The sequence below is a fragment of the Mobula hypostoma genome, chromosome X1, assembly GCF_963921235.1.
Source record: "Mobula hypostoma chromosome X1, sMobHyp1.1, whole genome shotgun sequence".
Lineage (NCBI taxonomy): Eukaryota > Metazoa > Chordata > Chondrichthyes > Myliobatiformes > Myliobatidae > Mobula > Mobula hypostoma.
The window spans coordinates 23,844,144-23,866,171 of NC_086128.1; the positions used below are offsets into that span (position 1 = coordinate 23,844,144).

Below are 22,028 nucleotides of genomic sequence, written 5' to 3' on the forward strand. Positions count from 1 at the left end.
GACATCACCCTTGATCAGCCCAGCCTTAATTTTAAGGTTATACCCCCCCCCCCCGCTTGCTCTGTACCCCCAATCAATCTTAAAATTGCTGGGTTAGATCACCCTTTCATTCTCTCTATTCAAGAGAATACAAGCATAATCTGAGCATTATATCTTAATTTAACCTTTTAATTGTAGTGCATCTGTACTGTACCCTTTCTAATCCAGTGTCTTTCCTGTGTCATGATGCCCAGTCTTTGTGGCTAAAAACGCTCAGCAGGTTGGATTCAATCATTCACTTCCTTGCAGATTGTGCAGTTTTCAAGCTCTAAATGCAAGCTCTTCTGCTATCCAATTCAATTGCAATGGATCTGCTTGAATCAGTAAATTAATTGCAAATCTCCAAAAGCAGCACTGGTCAATATTGGCTTGGGGAAATCTGGCAGGGTTAGTGGAATTGTCCAGTTGTTTCCCAGGTGCTGGCTATGCCAGTTGGTTGAGGTGCTTGGAAGATTTGTCTGCCATTCAAATCTGACAAACTGAAGAAGGGCCAAGGAACTAGATGCCACGAGAAAAAGCACCTTTAGTAGCCGAACAGTTGACAGAACTGGATTGGGCGTGGAGGAGACTGAGGGCTCTGAACGTGGGAGCAGAGGAGACAACTGTTAATACTTGGAAGTTGATGCTGCAATGCTCCATGAACAGTAGAAATTATGTGGTGTTGCTGTATTAGTTCTAACTTGCTGCACTGCAGACCTCCTCGTGTTTTTCTTTCTAGTGATGTGCTTTGGATGTTTAGCTATCATAGGTCTTGTGTGCACATACATTTTGTTTTGATTTTGCAAGTGATTCTGTACTGAGCAAATTTTAGCACTGCTTGCTGGGATTTAAACACAGAGCGTGGCTGTATCTGACAGTAGTTTTGTTTTTTGCCTTGTACTTTTTACCCCTATTAAGTGAAGGCTGGTCCACTCCATCTGGCACTCGTAGGCAGTTTTTATTTAAACCTCTTTCTCTTTAGGTTCTAGTATGTGTCAACTAGACCTATGACTTTTGTCCTTCCAGTTATGTTATTTTACATTTAAATCTTCTATTCATCAACAAATCCCATGCTGTCTTGTGGATTGTTCAGGTATTGCAGCCTTCCAGCAAGAGGATAATAAAGCTATAGGTAATAATTCAGAAAGGTAATAAACTCCCAAGTTACAAACGTCAATGTATGTACAGCCTGTACATACAAGCATTCAAGAGACCACCGTGTTGGGTTTTCCAGCTACTGTGGCACTATAGGCAGCTTGTGGGAACTCAGTTTGTGGCAACTTCTGGTTGAGCTACACATTAATCTTGTTGGCCTATGTTTTTATTTAATTATATTGCCAGTCAGCTGCATTTTCAACTTGCAAATTGCTTGGGTTTGAATTCTCAGGAACAAAATCATGTCCTAACCTGGGAAAGGATCTATAATGTACTTGTTCTGAAAAAGTACCTTTTTTGTTTTTACTATGGATGTACCTTACAGTGCAAGTTTGCCTCATGACCATCAATGCTGTCTCATGGCTAAATACTGTATTTGTCAATTACAGTTTGAAACTTTCAACAGTGAATTAAGACACTTGGTATATACAGTGTATGTGTGTGTATTTTTTTTTAAACTTGGTATTTTGTTTCATTGCATATTGCTTCACCTGGTCAAGTTATTTTCTTTCCCCTTCTTTGGTTGAGAACAATTTTCTAAGATTTTGCATGGTCTGAATCCTGTCAGCATTGTGGGAGTACCTTTGTCTCGCAGACTACAGTGCTTCAGAAAAGCAGATTACCACCACTTCCTTGAGCAATTGGGGATGGGCTTTAAATACTGGACTTGCATTGGTGAGGGCCAGAGGATGTTCACAAGAATGATCCTGGGAATGAAAGGTTAACATATGATTGGTGTTTGATGGCTCTGGGCCTGTATTCACTGGAGTTTAGAAGAATGAGGAAGGATCTCATTGAAACCTATTGAATGTTGAAAGGCTTGGATGGAGGAGGGGGATGTTCAACAGTGAGAGACTAGGACCAGAGGGCAGAGCCTCAGAATAGTAGGGTGCCCCTTTAGAACAGTGATGAGGAGGAATTTCTTTAGCCAGAGGATAGTGAATCTGTGGAATTCATTGCCACAGATGGCTGTGAAGGCAAAGCCATTGGGATATTTAAAGCGGAAGCTGAAAGGTTCTTGATTAGTAAAGGTGTCAAAGATCACAGAGAGAAGACAGGAAAATGAGGTTGAGAGACAATATATCTGCTATGATGAAATGGCGAAGCAGACTTGATGAGCTGAATGGCCTAATTCCGCTCCTACGTCTTGTGGTCATATTCATTAAGGTCTCACCCATCTGGTATGTCTCCGCACGTAGATAAGCATATTGACCCTGTACTTGCCCTAGTTACACTTTTGCTCTTAATGTGTCTATCTAATCTAACCTGAACAACAAATTTCACAACATATGCCAGTGATTTTCAACTTGATTCTGATCTGTGATGTCTCTCAGAATTCTCCTATCTGTTAAAGCTATCAGCACTAGTTCCTATGATTTGTCATTACGTTGCCCTACTTCCTCCAGGTTATTTATCTACAGTCCTCAATCTTCAATCCTTATGCATTTAAGTGGCTGAACTTTTTTTTGTTGCAACCATCACCTGTGAGGATAAGTTTATTCACTCATAATTTAGGTTCTTGTCTCTGATCTTGTCAACAGCACCCATCTCACTACTTTTGAGCTTCATCTGCAGCCATCCACTTATTTGCATTCTTTGACTCGGATCAGATTCCAACTTTGTGCATATTTTTGTTCAACTGTCAATGTACAGTAGCTGCTTGGTAGCTCATATTTCTTTCCCATTGCACACTTGCAACTGCATAAACACCCAACTAATTAGTTAGATTACATTTTGTCAATAAATTTGTACTAAAGACTGCATATATTAACTTTCAGGCTGCAATTCAATTTTCCCTCAACAGCTGAATCACAGAAGTGTTACTATGATGTGAAACAACATACCAGTCTCCATTATAAATGTAGACAGCAATTTACTTTTCATTTTACATTGTAGGTATGATGGATGACTTTAAAATGGCATTTAGATTAAATCCCTACAATTTGCAGATCTATCTGATCTGCAGATCTATCTGTTCTACAGATCTATCCAGGATGTAATGCTACTTTTGTCTATCGCAGCCAATTTTATCTATAAGTGCTATCTTAATTTTTCAGTTTTCCAAGCTCTGATTATGTTGTTACATTTTTCTTTTTCATTATTCGTACGATTGACATCATTAGTGTTTTTCCAAATGATTTGGAAAATTTTAGTTATCCAGCTTTTCTGATACCACAAGGTATTGGAGCAGAACTAGGCCATTTGGACCATCGAGTCACTCTGCCGTTTCATCATGGCTGATCCATTTTTCCTCACAACCCCAATCTTCTGCCTCCTCCCCTGACCCTGACCAATCAAGAATCTATTGACCTCTGTCTTAAATATACATAAAGACTTGGCCTCCACAGCTGCCTGCAGCAAAGAATTCCACAGATTCACCACTCTCTGGTTAAAGAAATTCCTCCTCATCCTCTCCATTCTAAAAGGACACCACTCTTTTGAGGCTGTGTTCTGTGGTCTTGGACTCTCCTACCATTGGAAACATCCACTCTATCAAAGCCTTTCACCATTTGATAGCTTTTAATGAGATCACCCCTCATTCTTCTGAATTCCAGTGAATACAGGCCCAGAGCCATCAAATGCTCTTCATATTACAAGCTGGAATCATTTTCGTGAACCTCCTTTGAACACTCTCCAGATTCAGCACATCCTTTCTAAGTTGAGGGGCACAAAATTGCTCACAATACTCCAAGTGAGGCCTCACCTGTGCTTTATAAAGTCTCGAATTGCATCCTTGCTTTTGTATTCTAGTCCTCTTGAAGTGAATGCTAACATCGCATTTGCCGCCTTCACCACAGAATCAACCTGCAAATTAACATTTTAGGGAATCTTGAACAGGAAGTGACCATACACTTCCTGACACTGTATTCTATCTGCCACTTCTTTGCCCATTCTTCTATCAGTCTAAGTCCTTCTGCAGACACTCTACTTCCTCAAAACTACCTGCCCCTCCACCTATCTTCATATCATCTGCAAACTTTGCCATAAAGCCATCAATACCATCATCCAAATTATTGACCTATATCTGTCCCAACACAGACCCCAGTGGGACGCCACTAGTCATCAAAAGCCAACCAGAAAAGACTCCCTTTATTCCCACTCTTTGCCCCCTGCCACTCAGCCAATACTTTATCCATGCTAGAATCTTTCCTTTACTACCATGAGTTCGTAGCCTGTTAGGTAGCCTCATGAGTGCCACCTTACCAAAGGCCTTCTGAAAATCCAAGTACACAATATCAACTAATTCTCCTTTGTCTATCCTGCTGCTTATTTATTCAAAAAATTCCAACAGATTTGTCAGGCAAGATTTTCCTTTGAGGAAACTATGCTGTCTATGGCCTATCATACTCCCAAGTACCCTGAGACCATATCTTTAATGATCAGCTCCAACATCTTCCCACTCAGAGGTCAGACTAACTGGCCTATAATTTTTCTTCTGCCTATCTCCCTTCTTGAGGCACTAATTAAGAAATTTGTTCCTTTTGTTCTTCGTGAACTTTTTTCTTCTGTCTTTCCCCAGGATCTTTAATTTATGCAAGTACTTAACCTGTCTTTGCTTTCTCTAATCCACATGCTTCCTTACTTGCATTATCAACATCTTGCTCAAACTCCTGAGCCTTAGGAAATTCTCAATTTTAGACAAAAAAAAACATGCATACACAAAATCAGCTCTGTGCCTTTTACAAAACCACACAGAATGCGTCAAATTTCACTGCAGCTTGTAAGATTTGGGTCAAAGTGCTATCAATCTAGTGTGGTTTAGTTCCCTTACTTTAGCGATATTGTTGTATTTATGCTATTTCTTGTAAAGCTGCATTGAAAATCTCACCAGCTAACCTGTCCTGTACCCACTTAGTGTTGAATTCCTTTTTACTTGGGGCATTATGACATAATGGATATGTTCATTGAGACCAACTAAAGTAATTAAATATAGGAGTGGTTTAACAGTCTGGGAGTCCTAAATTGTTGGGTGCCATGTAGTGTAGGAGTTAGCATCTACTGCAGCTTGGGGCGTCAAGAGTCTGAAGTTCCAACACTGTCTATAGGGAGATTGTACGTTGCTCGCTGTGAATGTTTGAGTTTCCTCCAGGTGCTCCAATTTCCTTCCACATTCCAATGATGTACCAGTTGATCAGTCATTGTAAATTGTACTGTGATTAGCCTCAAGTTAAATAGGTGGGTTGCTGGGCGGTGCAGTCTGTTGGACAAGAGGGGGCTGTTCTGTGCTGTATCTCTAAATAAATAAAATCCAAAGTAGAATCTAATCTTTGAATTGCAATAGCATTAACGTTCCCATTAGTCACAGATCAATTCTACCTTGAGTTGTTTCTCTTCCAGTTGGCACTGATAGGACAATGTTGCCCTTTGCTAATCCTGGGGCTATCAGATGTACTGAAGTCAATTGCTCAACCACATTATTCAACTCTTGGTTTTGCTTGTTGCATGCCACAATGGTTCTTTTGTGAACACAACAAAGCAACAGTTTAATAAGTTAGATCCTTTCAAACTCACGGACACCAGGATCTCCACTGCTGTTATTGACTGTTTTTGCTGCTGGTGACATTTATCTTGACAGGAATGGGAAGTTACTTGGTGATATTTAGAAAGCATCATTTAACACAAAGGACTATTGGACTTGAATTGCATTTTATCTTTTAAATTATACTGGCAAATAGAAGTTTGATTGTGGTCTGATTTGGTATTGTATTGACAATAAAGCTCTTGAGGCATTCCTGTGACTGAAGCTCCGCACTGCAACTTTGTAGAACTAGGAGTACATAACACTAGTTTGATGCTGTTTTTTTTCAGTATTTAAAGAGCTCTCTGCTGACATCAGGAGCTGGATTGGGTAATTTAAAAAAAATACAAAATACCAAAGGCCCTTCAGATACAACCTAATATGCAACAACCAACAGAATGCTTAACCTAACATTCAGCTGCTCATTCATTGGGTGCTTCAGTGATCTTGGAAGAGCCGAGTCCCAGAGAGTCTTCAGCCATTACATCCCTCCTGGAGACCTCTGAGCAAAGTATTTGTAGTCTTGGGTCTTAAACTTCTCTCCATAGAGGTGAAGGTCACAGTAATGCTATGCTTCCTTGCCACGGGATCTTTCCAAATAGCAGCGCGTCTCTCCCTATTCACTGTTGCATCAGAGAGGCTCTGTGCTTACAGAGAAATTATTTTTATTTGACGTAGTCCTGATGAAGGGTCTTGGCCCAAAACGTTGACTGTACCTCTTCCTAGAGATGCTGCCTGGCCTGCTGCGTTCACCAGCAACTTTTATGTGTGTTGCTTGAAATTCCAGCATCTGCAGATTTCCTCGTGTTTGTGTTATTTTTATTTGCTTTGATTTCAGTGAAGAACAGAACAGGTAATAATACCTCAGCCACGACTAGCTTCCTATCTGTATGGGCAGAGGACATTTTTAAAGCTATTTCTTCATGACATCTGGACATCATTGATAAAGGTGTCATTTATTGCTGTTCCTTACAGTTGACCAGTGCCTGCTAAGCTATTTCAGATGGCAGTTCTGGTTACTGAGTTTGGAATCACGTGCAGATGCGATCAGATAAAATATGCAAATCTTATCTGGCGAACGTTCATGACTCTGATCTCACAGTAATCTCATGGTTTCATGATCATCATTAGGGATACAACTGCTTTCCTTTAAATACTTAATTAGCTAAATTCTCTAGCTGCTGAGCTAAATTTGAATTGGTGTTTTTGGATTGTTAGTCTAGCTTTCTGGTTTACCACTTCATTAATTCACCTATAGGTTTTGCAGTAAATTAAACCCGTATTCTCCAGTGTAGGAGAATGAGAGGTGATATCACTGAAATGTACAAAGTTATTACACAGCTTGAAAGGCTGGATGCAGGGAGAATATTTACTCTGGCTAAGGAGACCAATGCCAAGGGTTACAGACTTGGAACATGTGCATAATACTGGAAAATGACATTGTAGTGGTAGATCAGTCATGATCTTTATGAATAGCAAAGCAGGCTTGAAGGGCCAAATGACCTACTGCTATTTTTCTACTGCAACACTGTATGACAGAGAGGTTTGAAATTGGAAACAGATTTGGAAACCACCAACAAACTCTATTAACCCTACCCTAATCACAGGATAATTTACAATGACCAATTAACCTATCCAGTATAGTTTTGGACTGTGAGAGGAAACCGGAGCACCTGGAAAACCCACACATTGCATGGGGAGTATGTACAGACACTCCTTACAGAGCAGTGCTGGAAATGAACTCCAAATGCTGGAAAACCCCGAGCTATAATAGTGTCACACTAACTGTTACACTACCGTGGTGCCAATAGTGGTTAATATAATAATAAAATAGTTTATAGTAATTATAAACTCTCAACTGTGGCTGAAAAGACAGTGACGGAGGGCACAAGTTTAATTAATTGGTGGAAGAACTAGAAGTGACATGATGGAAAACATTTTTGCATAGTGATTGGTTTAGTAATTAAATGTCCTGCTTGAGGGTGGTGAGTAGAGATAAAATGGAATCTCCCAAAAGTGAATTGCAACATTCTTAAAAGAGAAGGCATGCAAGAATACAGGGAAAAGTGAAGGGAAATGGACTGACTTGATTGCTTTTCAAAGGAATATTCTTATGGGCTGAACATGCTCTCCCTATGCTAGTATCCTGATGTAAGAAGCTGTATTCATTGAAGTCTTGTTTTGCCACTCACCTGCTGCTTGTTAGCCTTGTTTTTTAAAAAAAAATTAAAACCAGTCAAGTGGAAGAGACCAGTTTGCGTTTTAACTGTCTGATCTAGACAATATCAAGTGCAGGTGGAAAGCTTTCGAAAAGGCTTCAATGTCAAATCACAATGAAACCTTTAAATTATCAGTAATACTTGAATCAAATATGTTATAATATGGCATGCTTCCCTCTACAGAACTTAAATGCTAACTGTCTTCCTTACAGGTTCTGTGGGAGTTCCATTGTTTCCTCCTTTGAAGGAACCTTTCACTGTGTCATTAGCGAATGCATCTATTTCCAGTACTATGCCAGGTAAGCCTATGAAAATACATTATGCAATTTGAATAGATTTTGTCACTCAGCTGCTTGGTCTATCTGGTTCTTTATTCATTATACAGTGTAATCTACACAGATTTCAATGAATTACTTTTTAATACCTTTTAACAGAGGTTAATCAATAAAATTGCATGCCTTGTGTCTTTGGTTTTCCCATTTTTGTACTCCATCATCCTGTGGACCACCAAAATATTGCTGCATCAAAGAATGCTGTTAAGTTGACACTGCAATGGTATGTGTTGATTTTTTTTTTAAAAGGGGTTATTCCTGTTGAGATACAGGAAGGGGAAAATTCACAGATAGAGGGAGAGAGTGGATGATACCAACATACCACACATTAACTGTTTCCAAACATGGATATGGCATTTCTATTTCTTCACAATTTTAATCAGCTTGATCTGTCATCATATCTAATAAGACTTTTGTTTGCTCCATGTATGGGTAAACAAAGGATATTCTCATTCTGTTTACTTATTCTCTTTGACCTTGTTTATCCATCCTAATGTCAAACTTGAAATAGTGTCCTTTCACAATCTTCTTTTATAATCTTTTTTTTTAAAAAAATCAAAATCCCCACTTTCTTTTCACTTCACCTCTTCTACCTCGTATTTCACCTTTCTAATATCCGCTCTGGTTCAGCTTAGTGCACTGGTTTTGTATGTGGTCCTCAGACCTTCTCTCTTGGTCACTACTCCCAGAGAGATCACTCGCTGCTTAGGACTCCTCACTCCTCTGACAATCCCACTGCCCCTGTAGGGATGCTCACTCTGTTTGAGGAGAAAATCCTGTGAACAGGATTCCATTCCTTTTCCTCACTTGCTCCCGTACTGCAGCAGTCAATAGGCTGCAGATCTGCTTGAGGAGTCCAGTACCAAGGGGTACAGACTTGAGTGCAAGAAATTGACTTGGTAGTGGTAGATCAGTCATGATCTTTGAATAGCAAAGCATGCTTGAAGGGCTAAAAAGCCTACTGCTGCTATTTCTTCTACTGCGATGCTGTATGCCAAAATTTTTGAACAATAATTTTGTTATTTCTATATACATTCCTGATCTGCACATTTCCTCTTCTGTTTCCCTCTGAGTCATCAACTCTTTGGAACACCACATTTAATCTTTAAATATGACCCTATTCTGAATCTCTGAACATTGGTCCTCTTTACAGCATGTATTTCCTCTTTTTCTCCAATGATCTTACTTCCCCCTTCTTCTTTATTGCCCATTCTGCCCTCTGAATAATACTGTAACTGGATACCTTTATCTTCCACTCTGTAAACAATTTCCTGTTACAGTTGTTAAAGCCGGACATGCTCTGCTTTTTATTTCTGGTGTTTAGCAAGACTTGATTTCCCTTATCTTTGTCCAGGTTAGTATATGGCACCTTTCAATAACTGTTTTATTTTCCTGCTTTTGTCTTTCCTCCTCTACTAATCCAAGTGTTACTGCTCTCTAATTTCTTTTTACATGATTGAAACCTCTGCTATATAGTTACCTTGCACTTAACAAGCTGCTTCCATTCTGAAACATTTTTCTGTCATTCTGAAATGTGCTCTATGATGCTTGAACGCATCAAAACTATTTAGGACTTTTTGGCTCAATAGATGGAACATTCTTCTATTAAAAATCTCCTGTTACCACAATTCCAAAAGAATTGCCAGTATCCCCTCTTCTCTGCCTTTCTGCACCCCACTGAATTCCCATGCTGAGTCATTTCCTTTTATTTAATACCACTGTAACCTGTTTGATGCTCCTATCTTGTGGCCCTTGTTCATCCACAAGGGTAACAGAGTGACTAGCTATAAGACCATAAGATATACAGTAGGAGCAATTCACTTAGTCCATTGAATCTGCTCTGTCATTTCATCATGGGTGATCCATCTCACCCTCAGCCCCAATTTCCTGCCTTCTTCCCGTAACCCTTCATGCCTTGATTAATCAAGAATCTATCAACCTCTGCCTTGGATATACCTAACGACTTGACACACAGCCGTCTGTGGCAACAAATTCCACGGATTCCCCACTCTCTGGCTAAAGAATTTCCTCATCTCAGTTCTAAATGGATGTCCCTCTATTCTGAGCCTATGTCCTTTGGTCTTAGACACACCCACCATAGGAAGCATCCTCTCCAAATCTATTCTGTCGAGGCCTATCAACATTCAATAGGTTTTAATGAGATTCCCTCACATTCTTCTGAATTCCAGTGATAGCTTTGGGCCATCGGATGCTCCTCATATGATGAGCCTTTCAATCGCGGAATCATTTTTGTGAACCTCCTTTGAACCCTCTCCAATGTCAGCACATTCTTTCTTTGATAAGGGGCCTAAAACTGCTCTCAGTCCTCCAAATGAGGCTTCACGAATGCTTTATAAAGCCTCAACATTGCGTCCTTGCTTTTATATTCTATTCCTCTCGAAATGAATGCTAACATCACATTTGCCTTCCTCACCACAGACTTAACCTGCAAATTAACCTTTAGGAAATCTTGCATGAGGACTCCCAAGTCACTTTGTACCTCAGATTTTTGAATTTTTTCACCATTAAGAAAAGAGTCTGTGCTTTTATTTCTTCTAGCAAAGTGCATGACCATACATTTCCTGACACTCTATTCCATTTACCACTTTCTTGCCCAGTCTCTTAATCTGTCTAAATCCTTCTGCAGCCTCTCTACTTCCTCAAAACTACCTGCCAATCCACCCATCTCGTATTGTCCACAAACTTGGCAACAAAGCCATCAATTCCATCATCCAAATCATTGACATACAATGTAAAAAAAAAAGTCCCAAAACAGACCCCTATGGAACACCACTAGTCACTAGCCAATCAAAAACGGCTCCCTTAAGTCCCACTCTTTGCCTCTTGCTTTGTCCATGCTAGTATCTTTCCCATAATAGCATGGACTTTTGGTAAGCAACCTCGTTGGCATCTTGTCAAGGGTCTGAAAATCAAAGTACCCAACATCCATCAATTCTACTTTGTCTATCCTGCTTGTTACTACTTCAAGGAATTACAATAGATTTGTCAGGCAAGATTTTCTCTTAAGTAAACCATGCCGACTATGCAACACGCACAAAAGTTGCTGGTGAATGCAGCAGGCCAGGCAGCATCTATAGGAAGAGGTACAGTCGACGTTTCGGGCCGAGACCCTTCGTCAGAACTAACTGAAAGAAGAGCTAGTAAGAGATTGGAGAGGGGGAGATCCAAAACGATAGGAGAAGACAGGAAGGGGAGGGATGGAGCCAAGAGCTGGACAGTTGATTGGCAAAAGGGATATGAGAGGATCATGGGATGGGAGGCCTAGGGAGAAAGAAAGGGGGAGGGGGGAAGCCCAGAGGATGGGCAATAACGGATGGAGTATGAGGGGGAGGTAGGGCATTAATGGAAGTTAGAGAAGTCAATGTTCATGCCATCAGGTTGGAGGCTACCCAGACGGAATATAAGGTGTTGTTCCTCCAACCTGAGTGTGGCTTCATCAGTAGAGGAGGCTGTGGATAGACATATCAGGATGGGAATGGGACGTGGAATTAAAATGCGTGGCCACGGGGAGATCCTGCTTTCTCTGGCGGACAGAGTATAGGTGTTCAGCGAAACGATCTCCCAGTCTGCGTGGGGTCTCGCCAATATGTAGAAGGCCATACCGGGAGCACCGGACACAGTATCACCCCAGCTGACTCACAGGTGAAGTGTAGCCTCACCTGGAAGGACTGTCTGGGACCCTGAATGGTGGTGAGGGAGGAAGTGTAAGGGCATGTGTAGCACTTGTTCCGCTTACAAGGATAAGTGCTGGGAGGGAGGTCGGTGGGGAGGGATGGGGGAGATGAATAGACAAGGGAGTTGCGCAGGGAGCGATCCCTGCGGAAAGCAGTGGGGGGGGGTGGGAGGGAAAGATGTGCTTAGTGCTGGGGTCCCGTTGGAGGTGGCGGAAGTTACGGAGAATTATATGTTGGACCTGGAGGCTGGTGGGGTGGTAGGTGAGGACCAGGGGAACCCTATTCCTAGTGGGGTGGCAGGAGGATGGAGTGAGAGCAGATGTGCGTGAAATAGGGGAGATGCGTTTGAGAGCAGAGTTGATGGTGGAGGAAGGGAAGCCCCTTTCTTTAAAAAAGGAGGACATCTCCTTCGTCCTGGAGTGAAAAGCCTCATCCTGAGAGCAGATGCGGCGGAGACGGAGGAAGATAGTGGAGGAAGAGAAGACTATGGCCTGTTTTATCACGTGCCTCCAATAACCCCAAAATCACATCCCTAACAATCAATTCCAACATCTTACCAACCATTGAGGTCAGACTAATGCTTGTAGTTTTATTTCTTCTGCCTCTCTCTCTTCTTGTGTGGAGTGACATTTGTAATTTGATCCAACACACATCAAAGTTGCTGGTGAACGCAGCAGGCCAGGCAGCATCTCTAGGAAGAGGTACAGTCGACGTTCCAGGCCGAGACCCTTCGTCCTAGAGATGCTGCCTGGCCTGCTGCGTTCACCAGCAACTTTTATGTGTGTTGCTTGAATTTCCAGCATCTGCAGAATTCCTGTTTGCATTTGTAATTTTCTAGTTCTCTGGAACAATGCCAAAATCCATTCATTCTTGAACGATCATTACTAATCCCTCTATATTCTTTTCAGCCACCTCTTTCATAACCCTTGGGTGTAGATGTAGGCCATCTGGTCCAGGTGACTTATCTATTCTCAGACCTTTTTTTCTCAAGCACCTTCTCCCTTGTAATGGCACCTTCACACACATCTGCCCTCTGACACTCTTGAATTTCTGTCATACTGCTAGTATCTTCCACCGTGAAGACTGATGCAAAATACTTATTCAGTTTGTCTGGCGTTTCCTTGTTTCCCCCATTACTACTACTCCAGCATCATTTGCCAGCAGTCCAACATCTACTCTCACTCCTCTTTTATACTTTATATATCTGAAGAAACTTTTGGTATCCTTTTTAATATTATTGACTAGCTTCCCTTTGTATTCCATCTTTTCCTTCTTTATGACTTTTTCAGTTCCCTTTTGGTTTTGAAAAGTCTCCTAATCCTCTAACTTACCACAAATTTTTGCTCTATTATATGCCCTTTCTTTGGCTTTTATGTTGATGCATCTGACTTTAGCTCTCCAAATTTTAGGGTGAATTCTATCATATTATGATAACTGCCTCCTGAGGGTTCCTTTACCTTAAACACTCTAATCAGTTCCAGTTCATTGCACAGCACCCAATCCAGCATAGCTGATCCCCTAGTGGGCTCCACCATGAGCTGCTCTTAAAAAGCTATCTTGTAAGCATTCTACAAATTTAGCCTTTTGGGGATCTAGCATCAACCTGATTTTTTTTCGTAATTAACTGAATATTGGAAACCCCCATGGCTATCATAACTTTGCCTTTTTGACACACATTTTCTATCTCCCTCATGATGAGGGAGAGGGAGAAGTAGAGAGTCCGTCATCGTGCCCGACGCCGGCCCCCTAGGCCTGAGTCCACGTAGTAGTAGTAGTAGTTCTATCTCCCATTGTAATTTGTAGACCAGATCTTTACTACTGTTTGGAGGACTGTATATAACTCCCATCAGGGTCTTTTTATCCTTGCAGTTTCTTGGCTCTACCCACAACGATTCTCTACCTCCTGATCCTATATCACCACTTTCTAATGATTTGATTTAATTTTTTACCAACAGAACCACCCCACCACCTCGGCCTACCTGCCTGTCTTTTCAATACAATGTGTATCCTTGGACATTAAACTCCCAGCTAGAATCATAGAAACATAGAAAACCTACAGCACAATACAGGCCCTTCGGCCCACAAAGCTGTGCTGAACATGTCCTTACCTTAGAAATTACCTAGGGTTACCCATAGCCCTCTATTTTTCTGAGCTCCATATACCTGTCCAGGCGTCTCTTAAAAGACCCTATCGTATCTGCCTGCACCACCATCGCCGGTAGCCCATTCCACGCACTCACCACTCTCTGCATTTAAACAAAAAACAACTTGCCCCTGACATCTCCTCTGTACCTACTTCCAAGCACCTTAAAACTGCACACTCTCGTGCTAGCCATTTCAGCCTTGGGGAAAAAGCCTCTGACTATCCACCTGATCAATGCCTCTCACTATCCACATGATCAGTGCCTCTCATCATCTTGTACATCTCTATCAGGTCATCTCTCATCCTCCGTCGCTCCAAGTAGAAAAGGCCGAGTTCACTCAACCTATAATAAGGCATGCTCCCCAATCCAGGCAACATTCTTGTACATCTCCTCTGCACTCTTCCTATGGTTTCCACATCCTTCCTGCAGTGGGGCAACCAGAACTGAGCAGAGTACTCCAAGTGGGGTCTGACCAGGGTCGTATATAGCTGCAACATTACCTCTCTCCTCCTAAACTCAATCCCACGATTGATGAAGGCCTTAAACACAGAGTCAACCTGCGCAGCAGCTTTGAATGTCCTATGGATTCGGACTCCAAGATCCCTCTGATCCTCCACAATATAGTCTTACCATTAATACTATATTCGGCCATCATATTTGACCTACCAAAATGAACCATATCTCACTTATCTGGATTTTTTCAGCCATGACTCAGTGATGCCCACAACATCATGTGTTCCAATTTGTAACTGTGCTACAAATTCATCTACCTTATTCCGTGTACTGCATGCATTCAGATATGACACATTCAGTCTTGTATCATCCTCTTCGATTTTGTTTCCTTGTACATTGCAACTCATCCTGTTCAATATGATTTTTGCCCTATCATCAGCCTCTCTTTGCTCAGTCTCACTACACTCTGCCTCTGTTTGTAAACCAGCTGCCTCATCCTCAGCCCTATTAGTCCAGTTCCCATCCCCATATACCAAGCAGTGGTATTGCTGTTAGTTTTGCTTCCTCACATCTCCCAAAGACCTGGTTTTGTCCTGACATCTAGTGCTGTCTTTGTGGAGTTTTGCACATTCTTCCTGTGTGGGCTTCCTCTGGTTTCTTCCCACATCCCAGCGATATTCTGGTAGGTTAATTGGATGCTGCAAATCACTCCTTGTTGTAAGTAGCAAAAGAATCAAGGAGTTGATGGGCTTGTGAGAGAGAACAAGTCACAGGGGTACAGAGGAGTAAAGAGAGGGGACTGGGACTAATGGAAATGCTGTGCTGGGAACTGGCCTGATGTTCAGATTCTTTAACACAAAGATAGCAATAAATGTTTAACTGCAGTTTCATTTGCTATAATCAGCTACCTAAGTTTAACGTTTGGAAGATGGGTAAACTTACAGAATTGCATACTTACAGTCGTAGCACATCCCAACTACTGTTGTTTGTTCCAAAAGTCCCTAGATACCCAAAATATACACTTGTTACAGTGTGGAGAGATGGTGCAATGAAAATACAACTAACTGGAAAGTTAAGTGACAAACAGATTTGTCCTTAACTGTGCACTAAGTGGCAGGAATACACCTTTAACAATGAGGTAATACAGTAGTAGGAACTATGTCTTCCCCCTATATAGTTTCAATAGAACAGAAAGCCACGAAGTAACACTTGGAAGATAAATTCTGTAGAGGTTTTATTTTCCTGAAGACTGGTTCTCAGTTTATTTAATCCCTAATTGTTTTCCATAATTTCATAACCCCAGAATGATCCCCAACAGTGCCAGTCAGCTTAAGTTTTGGTTTGCCTTCAACTGTCATACAAATATGCCTGTAATACTTTGGGGCTTAAGGACAATTTCTATCCCACTGTTATACTATTGAACAGACCCCTCATATGCTAAGATGGTCTCTTGACCTCACAAGATACTTTGTCATAGCCTTGCAGATTATTGTCTTCCTGTACTGTACTTTGTCTGTAACTGTATCACTTTATTCTGCTCTTTTTCCGTGCACTGATGTGATGAAATGATCTTTATGGATGGCATGCAAAAGATTTTTGCTATACCTCTGTATGTGACAATAAACCAATTTAAACAGTTAATTTTTTTTTAAGAATCAAAAACCATAGTTTCTTCTGTTTATACTAATGAAGATGGCTAGATTACAGTTAGATTCTCTGTAAACTACTTTGGTAACTAGGCAGCATGCATGGTTTTCTACTGTCTGTTGTTTGTAGAAATTTCTCCATGCAATGTAATGCCTTTTGCTAAAATGTTAAAACCACCTTTCAGTTAATGACTGGAAAGCAAATCCATTGTGATTCTCACAGTTGACTTTAAGCTTACACATTTTTGCTCTTGTTCTTCTGTTTAGAAGCATGGTAGTTCAGTTTGCTCTCTTCCCCCCCCCCCCCCCAGGTATGATAACCGCACCAGCTGTGTTTACCAACTTGCCTAATTTTCCAAATCTGAATGTGGCTTTTCCCAGCCTTTCCATGGGATCATCGTCAGGGATAGGAGAAAATCCTGTGCCTACATCTACAGGTAAAACGCCTATCCAATCTCTCCTCATAAATGAAGTGTTCCGTCCCAGGCAAAGTCCCTGGTGAATCTTAACCCTCTTCATTGCTAATATGTTCTTCATATTGTTTAGTAACCACAACTGAGCACAATATTCCAGCTATGTCCAAACCAGTGTTTTATAAAGTAGTGCCATAACCTCCCTGCTCTGTGCCCCAGCTGTTGAAGGCAGGCTTTTTATGTCATCTTTACTGTCTTGTCTACTTGTGCTGCCACCTTCACAGATCTTTGACCTGTACACCAAGGTCTCCCTGTTCCTCCCTAGGGCCCTAGTATTCATTCCTTATTATTCCTTCCCAAGTACATCACTTTGTAATTGTCAGAATTAAAATCCATTTGCGATTGGGTCTTACCAACTGAACAATATTGTTCTGTAGCCTAATGCGATCCTCCTGGTTTTCAACAGCACTGCCAGTTTTTATGTCGTCTGCAATCTTGCCAATTAAACCCAGTAGTATCAGTAGTAGTGGTAGTATAGAGTGCTATGTTCTCCTAAGGAATTTGCCTGTTGGTGGGTCCTCGCGTAGCTATAGAGGTCAATCCATGTCCACACTGCAGCAAAATATGTGGATAAGTATAATGTTCTCTTAAGGAGTAAGTGGTGGTTGTGGTTAGCGGTTGGGTCTTTCGGTACAGTCTCTCCTTTCACAGCTTCTACATTTCATATTTAAATCCTAGTCTCTGCAAGTTCTGGCATCAAATAGTAGAACTAATCATTGTGAAATGGTGAAGATGCTATAATAGCAGGATAGTTTTGGACTTGTGCGAGGTGTGGACCTGACTGTACTTCCCACTGCTTCGTGTTAGATGTGCATCCTCTGTAGCCTTGATTTTGGTGTCCTTTTTTTAACTGGTTGCTTTTTGTTTCAGATTCATCCTTGTCAGCTGCCAGTCCAGTACCGCATCTGGTTTCATCCAATCTCCCTCCTGCAAATCTTGGCACAGCTCCTGTGCTTCCAGCTTTCTCTACAGCACCACCAGTTTGCCCCAGCCATTCAACTTCATCAGAGAATATGACAATACCTTTCCACTCTCAGTGGAGTAAGGTCTTGGATTCCACACCTGCTGTAGCTCAGAAGTAGTCTCTTCCCAGAGGCTGAAATGAAAAGTTGTCTTCCGCACTTGTAATGAAGCTGCCAGAAGGTATAATCTGTTCAGAAAGCACTAATAAACTACTGAGGGAAGCCTACCCCAACACGAGTAGCACTGCCACAATTCTAACTGAATAGAATCCAACCTACTTTTAATAAATGAGTAAGGCTTTCCAATCTAGCAATGTGTATGTAGTTGTCAGTCTGACTCTAGCAGCATGACAATCAAAATTCAAAGTACATTTATTATCAAAGTATGTATACATTATATAACCTTGAGATTCATCTCCTTACAGGCAGCCACAAAACAATAAACCCAAAAGAACCAATTTTTTAAAAAACTGACAAACATCCAAAGTGGAGAGAGAGAGGGAGAGAAACAAATTATGCAAACAATAAAAGTAAGCAAATAGCATTTAGAACAGAAGAGTCCTCAGACATGAAGCCTGCAGCAGCCAAAGTAGGCCCACAGCCTCAGTTCAGCATGTTAGCGGAGTAAACAGTGCAGAACCCGCAGACACTAAGCTCAGAGCGGCCGGAGCAGGCCCACAGCCTCAGCCTCAGTTCAGCAAAGAGTGGAGTAAGTGTCGCGGAACCGGCAGACACGAAGCCCAGAGCAGTCCCACAACCACAGTCTCAGCCTCAGCCTCAGCCGCAGTTCAGCACATTGCAGAGTAAACGTTGTGGAGCGCACAGACACAAACCCCGGAGCAGGCCCATAGCTACAGTCTCTGCCTCAATTCAGCACATAGTGGAGTAAGCATTCCAGAGCACTGGGCAGAGCCAGCCCGACCCTCGCTTCTGATCCCGGCACTCTGCCTTTTTAATCCATCTGGCCTAGCCTTTAAATCGTCCAAGTATCGAGTTGTCCTGAGCCCTGTTGCATCGATATGCTCTCAGCCTGGACCCCACCACTATGTTTCGGCCCCTACCTGACCTTTCCAAATCAGCCCAGCACTTGATTGATCATCTTTACAGTAGAGGAGGCCGTGGATAGACATGCCAGAATGGGATATGGAATGGATGTGGATCTGCGAGACCCGACGCAGACTGGGAGACTGCTTTGCTGAACACCTACGCTCTGTCCGCCAGAGAAAGCAGGATCTCCCAGTGGCCACACATTTTAATTCCACATCCCATTCCCATTCTGACATGTATATCCACGGCCTCCTCTACTGTCAAGATGAAGCCACACTCAGGTTGGAGGAACAACACCTTATATTCCGTCTGAGTAGCCTCCAACCTGATGGCATGAACATTGACTTCTCTAACTTCCTCTAATGCCCCACCTCCCCCTTGTACCCCATCCGTTATTTATTTATATACACACATTCTTTTCTCTCTCTCTCTCTCTCTCTCCTTTCTCTCTCTCTCTCTCTCCTTTCTCTCTCTCTCTCTCTCCCCTTTTTCTCTCTCTCTCTCTCTCCTTTCTCTCTCTCTCTCTCTCTCTCTCTCTCTCTCTCTCTCTCTCTCTCTCTCTATCTATATATATATATATATATATATATATATATATATATATCCATTGCCCATCCTCTGGGTTTTTCCCCCCTCCCCCTTTTCCTTCTTCTCGGACCTCCTGTCCCATGATCCTCTCATACTCCTTTTGCCAATCACCTGTCCAGCTCTTGGCTTCATCCCTCCCCCTCCTGTCTTCTCCTATCATTTTGGATCTCCCCCTCCCCCTCCCACTTTCAAATCTCTTACTAACTCTTCCTTCAGTTAGTCCTGACGAAGGGTCTTGGCCTGAAACGTCGACTGTACCTCTTCCTACAGATGCTGCCTGGCCTGCTGCGTTCACCAGCAACTTTGATGTGTAATGTTGAGAATTTATAAAGCACTGATGAGGCCTCACTGGGAGCATTGTGAGCAGTTTTGGGCTCTTTATCTAAGAAAGGATGTGCTGACATTGGAGAAGGTTCAAAAAAGTTCAAGAATTCTGTGATTATCATATGAGGAACATTTGATGCCTTTGGGCCTAGACTCACTTGGATTCAGAAGAATGAAGAGAGGGAGCTCATTGAAACCTATCAAATATTGAAAGGCCTTGACAGTAAATTTGGGTGTTTCCTTTGGTGGGGGAGTATAAAGTCGGAGGATTCAGCTTCAGAATAGAGGGACATCCATTTAGAATGGAGATGTGGAATTTCTTTAGCCAGAGAGTGGTGAATCTGGAATTCGTTGCCACAGGTAGCTGTGGAGGCCAAGTTATTGGGCATTTTTAAGGTAGAGGTTGATAGATTCTTGATTAATCACAGCACGAAGGGATACAGAGAGAAGGCAGGAGATTGGGGCTGACAGGGAACTGGGTCAGCCATGATGAAATGGCGGAGCCAACTCAATGGGCCAAATGGCCTAATTCTACTCCTTTGTCTTATATTCTTGTACTCTAATTGCAAACTCGGCACTGCATTCCTGTAAATATCAGATCACATTGTTGAAACCTCGATGTTCACACAAGGTGACTTTCCCCCATCCATGTTTTCCGGTGCGCACACATTAGCTTTTAGGCATGTTAAGTTTCTTATATTTTTCCAAACACAAAAAGTATTTTGTATGACATTTTAATGACTGCTCTAGCATTCTGTTGGAGCATGGGCCTGAGAGTTGATTAAAGTTTGAGGCAAAGCAGTTAATTGCAGTATTTTAAAACAAAACTGCTTCTGCCTTCTTTCTGTCAAGTTGAATCGTTTCTTTGGATCTACCAAGTATAGATTTAGTTGCAGATGGATGGTTAGAGGTACAAGTTTTCCTTTTTACCCTGACATTCTGTTAGTGCCTGATCCAGATTTAGTAAGAACTCAAACCTACCAGGTAAGTTATGCTAATCAATATTCAGCAGTTAATCAAAAATGACAGTATTGCAGAATGCATTGAACCATTTCTCGTGCGGGGAATGCGCTATAGAAATATGGTGTAAACACATTTGTGTTAGTTTATGACCATATAATTGTGATTACATTTTGTTCAGCATTGCACTCTATTAATGCTAAATTAAGGTGTTTGGAGATGGGTGAAATTTCTGTGGTCAATCCATGGGATTTCTCACTTTTTCGGTTTGCACTAATCTTTCAGCAAAGTCCGCAAAATTGATTAGTGCTGCTATCTCCTTATTCTCAAATCGGATCTTCCACTGTTAACAAAGTATTCAAAACTTTTCCAAATGCTTCCATTTAATATTGAAACAGGCTCTTTGAGGTTTTAGTGTGGCCAAAGCCATGCCCATTAATAACCTGAAAATATTTTTTAAAAAATACTGAAAATAAAAATAAAAATGACAAAACACTGAAAATACTCAGCAGGTCAAGCAGGATCAGTGGAGAGAGAAATAATTGATCTTTCAGGTCAAAAGACATTTGTCAGAACTGGGAAAGAGGCAAAATAGACTTTTTATGCTGCGGGAAGGGTGGATGTCTGATAACGTAAAACCACAGGGATAAGTTGTAAACAAGGTTCTTGCTCTCCAACTGCTCCAATTCACTCATTGAACAGATAACCTTGTTTACCTCCTATCCCCATGGTTGCCCCAGTTTTACCTTATCAGAGACACACACCTGCCCTGCAGCTTAAAATTTTTTTCTCATCTGTTCTGATGAAGAGTCTTTGATCTGAAACATTGGCCCTGTTTCTCTTCCTCCAGCTGTGGTCTGATTTGCTGAGTGTTTCCAGCATTTTCTGGTCCTTTTGATGATGTGATAGATAAGCAGAAAATTAATATCACGGTAAGGAAGCAAGTCAGCAGTTGAGTTTCTCTGGGCTCCTGCCAGCTGTTTGTAAACTAGTATAAAGTGATGTTGTTGCCTTGTATCCACAGTGGATCTGGTCCAGTGCTGTTCAGACATTGAGGTGTCTTCCTTGCTTTGTCCTTCACTATAATAATAAAGGCTGGTTGCCCAGGAAAAGGGAAATGATGGAAACCATTTTAACTCCTCTGTCCAAACAGCCAATCCTTCATTCAGAAAGAAGAGGGCTTTCATGTTTGTATTAATAGAATGCTAGTTGAGAGATTTGGCAGTTCTTTGCAAAACATTTCATTCCTCTTCCTTTCTCCACTGGGCCTGTAAGCATGTAAATCTTAAAACCTTTTCTATTGAAGATTTGCTATACTTGTTAAGTAATAACACCAGAGATGATAGTTTCAGCTGCCCCCCTATTGTTCCAAATCCTTCACAGAGTTGGATATACACCTTGCATGCATGTGGAATATATGTTTTTGAAATGGAATCTGGTTTAGATAGATCTTTAGCTGGATTGAAGTATATGCAAACTGACCAAATATCTTG

General features: G+C 41.6%; 1 protein-coding gene across 3 annotated transcripts in view; it reads left to right on the plus strand.

Moving 5' to 3' along the window:
* The window catches only part of LOC134340298 (Golgi reassembly-stacking protein 2-like), a 62,755-nt gene that overhangs the window by 36,341 nt on the left and 4,386 nt on the right, over nt 1-22,028 (plus strand). For 2 of the 3 annotated variants that reach the window (XM_063037362.1, XM_063037364.1), the window contains exons 8-10: nt 8,124-8,210; nt 16,493-16,618; nt 17,525-19,207. In XM_063037362.1, coding sequence (XP_062893432.1) covers nt 8,124-8,210; nt 16,493-16,618; nt 17,525-17,736 — 425 coding nt within the window. In that variant the 3' untranslated portion in view covers nt 17,737-19,207. Of the gene's footprint in view, nt 1-8,123; nt 8,211-16,492; nt 16,619-17,524; nt 19,208-22,028 lie in introns of those variants that run through there. The other variant, XR_010016516.1, reaches the window with a different exon arrangement.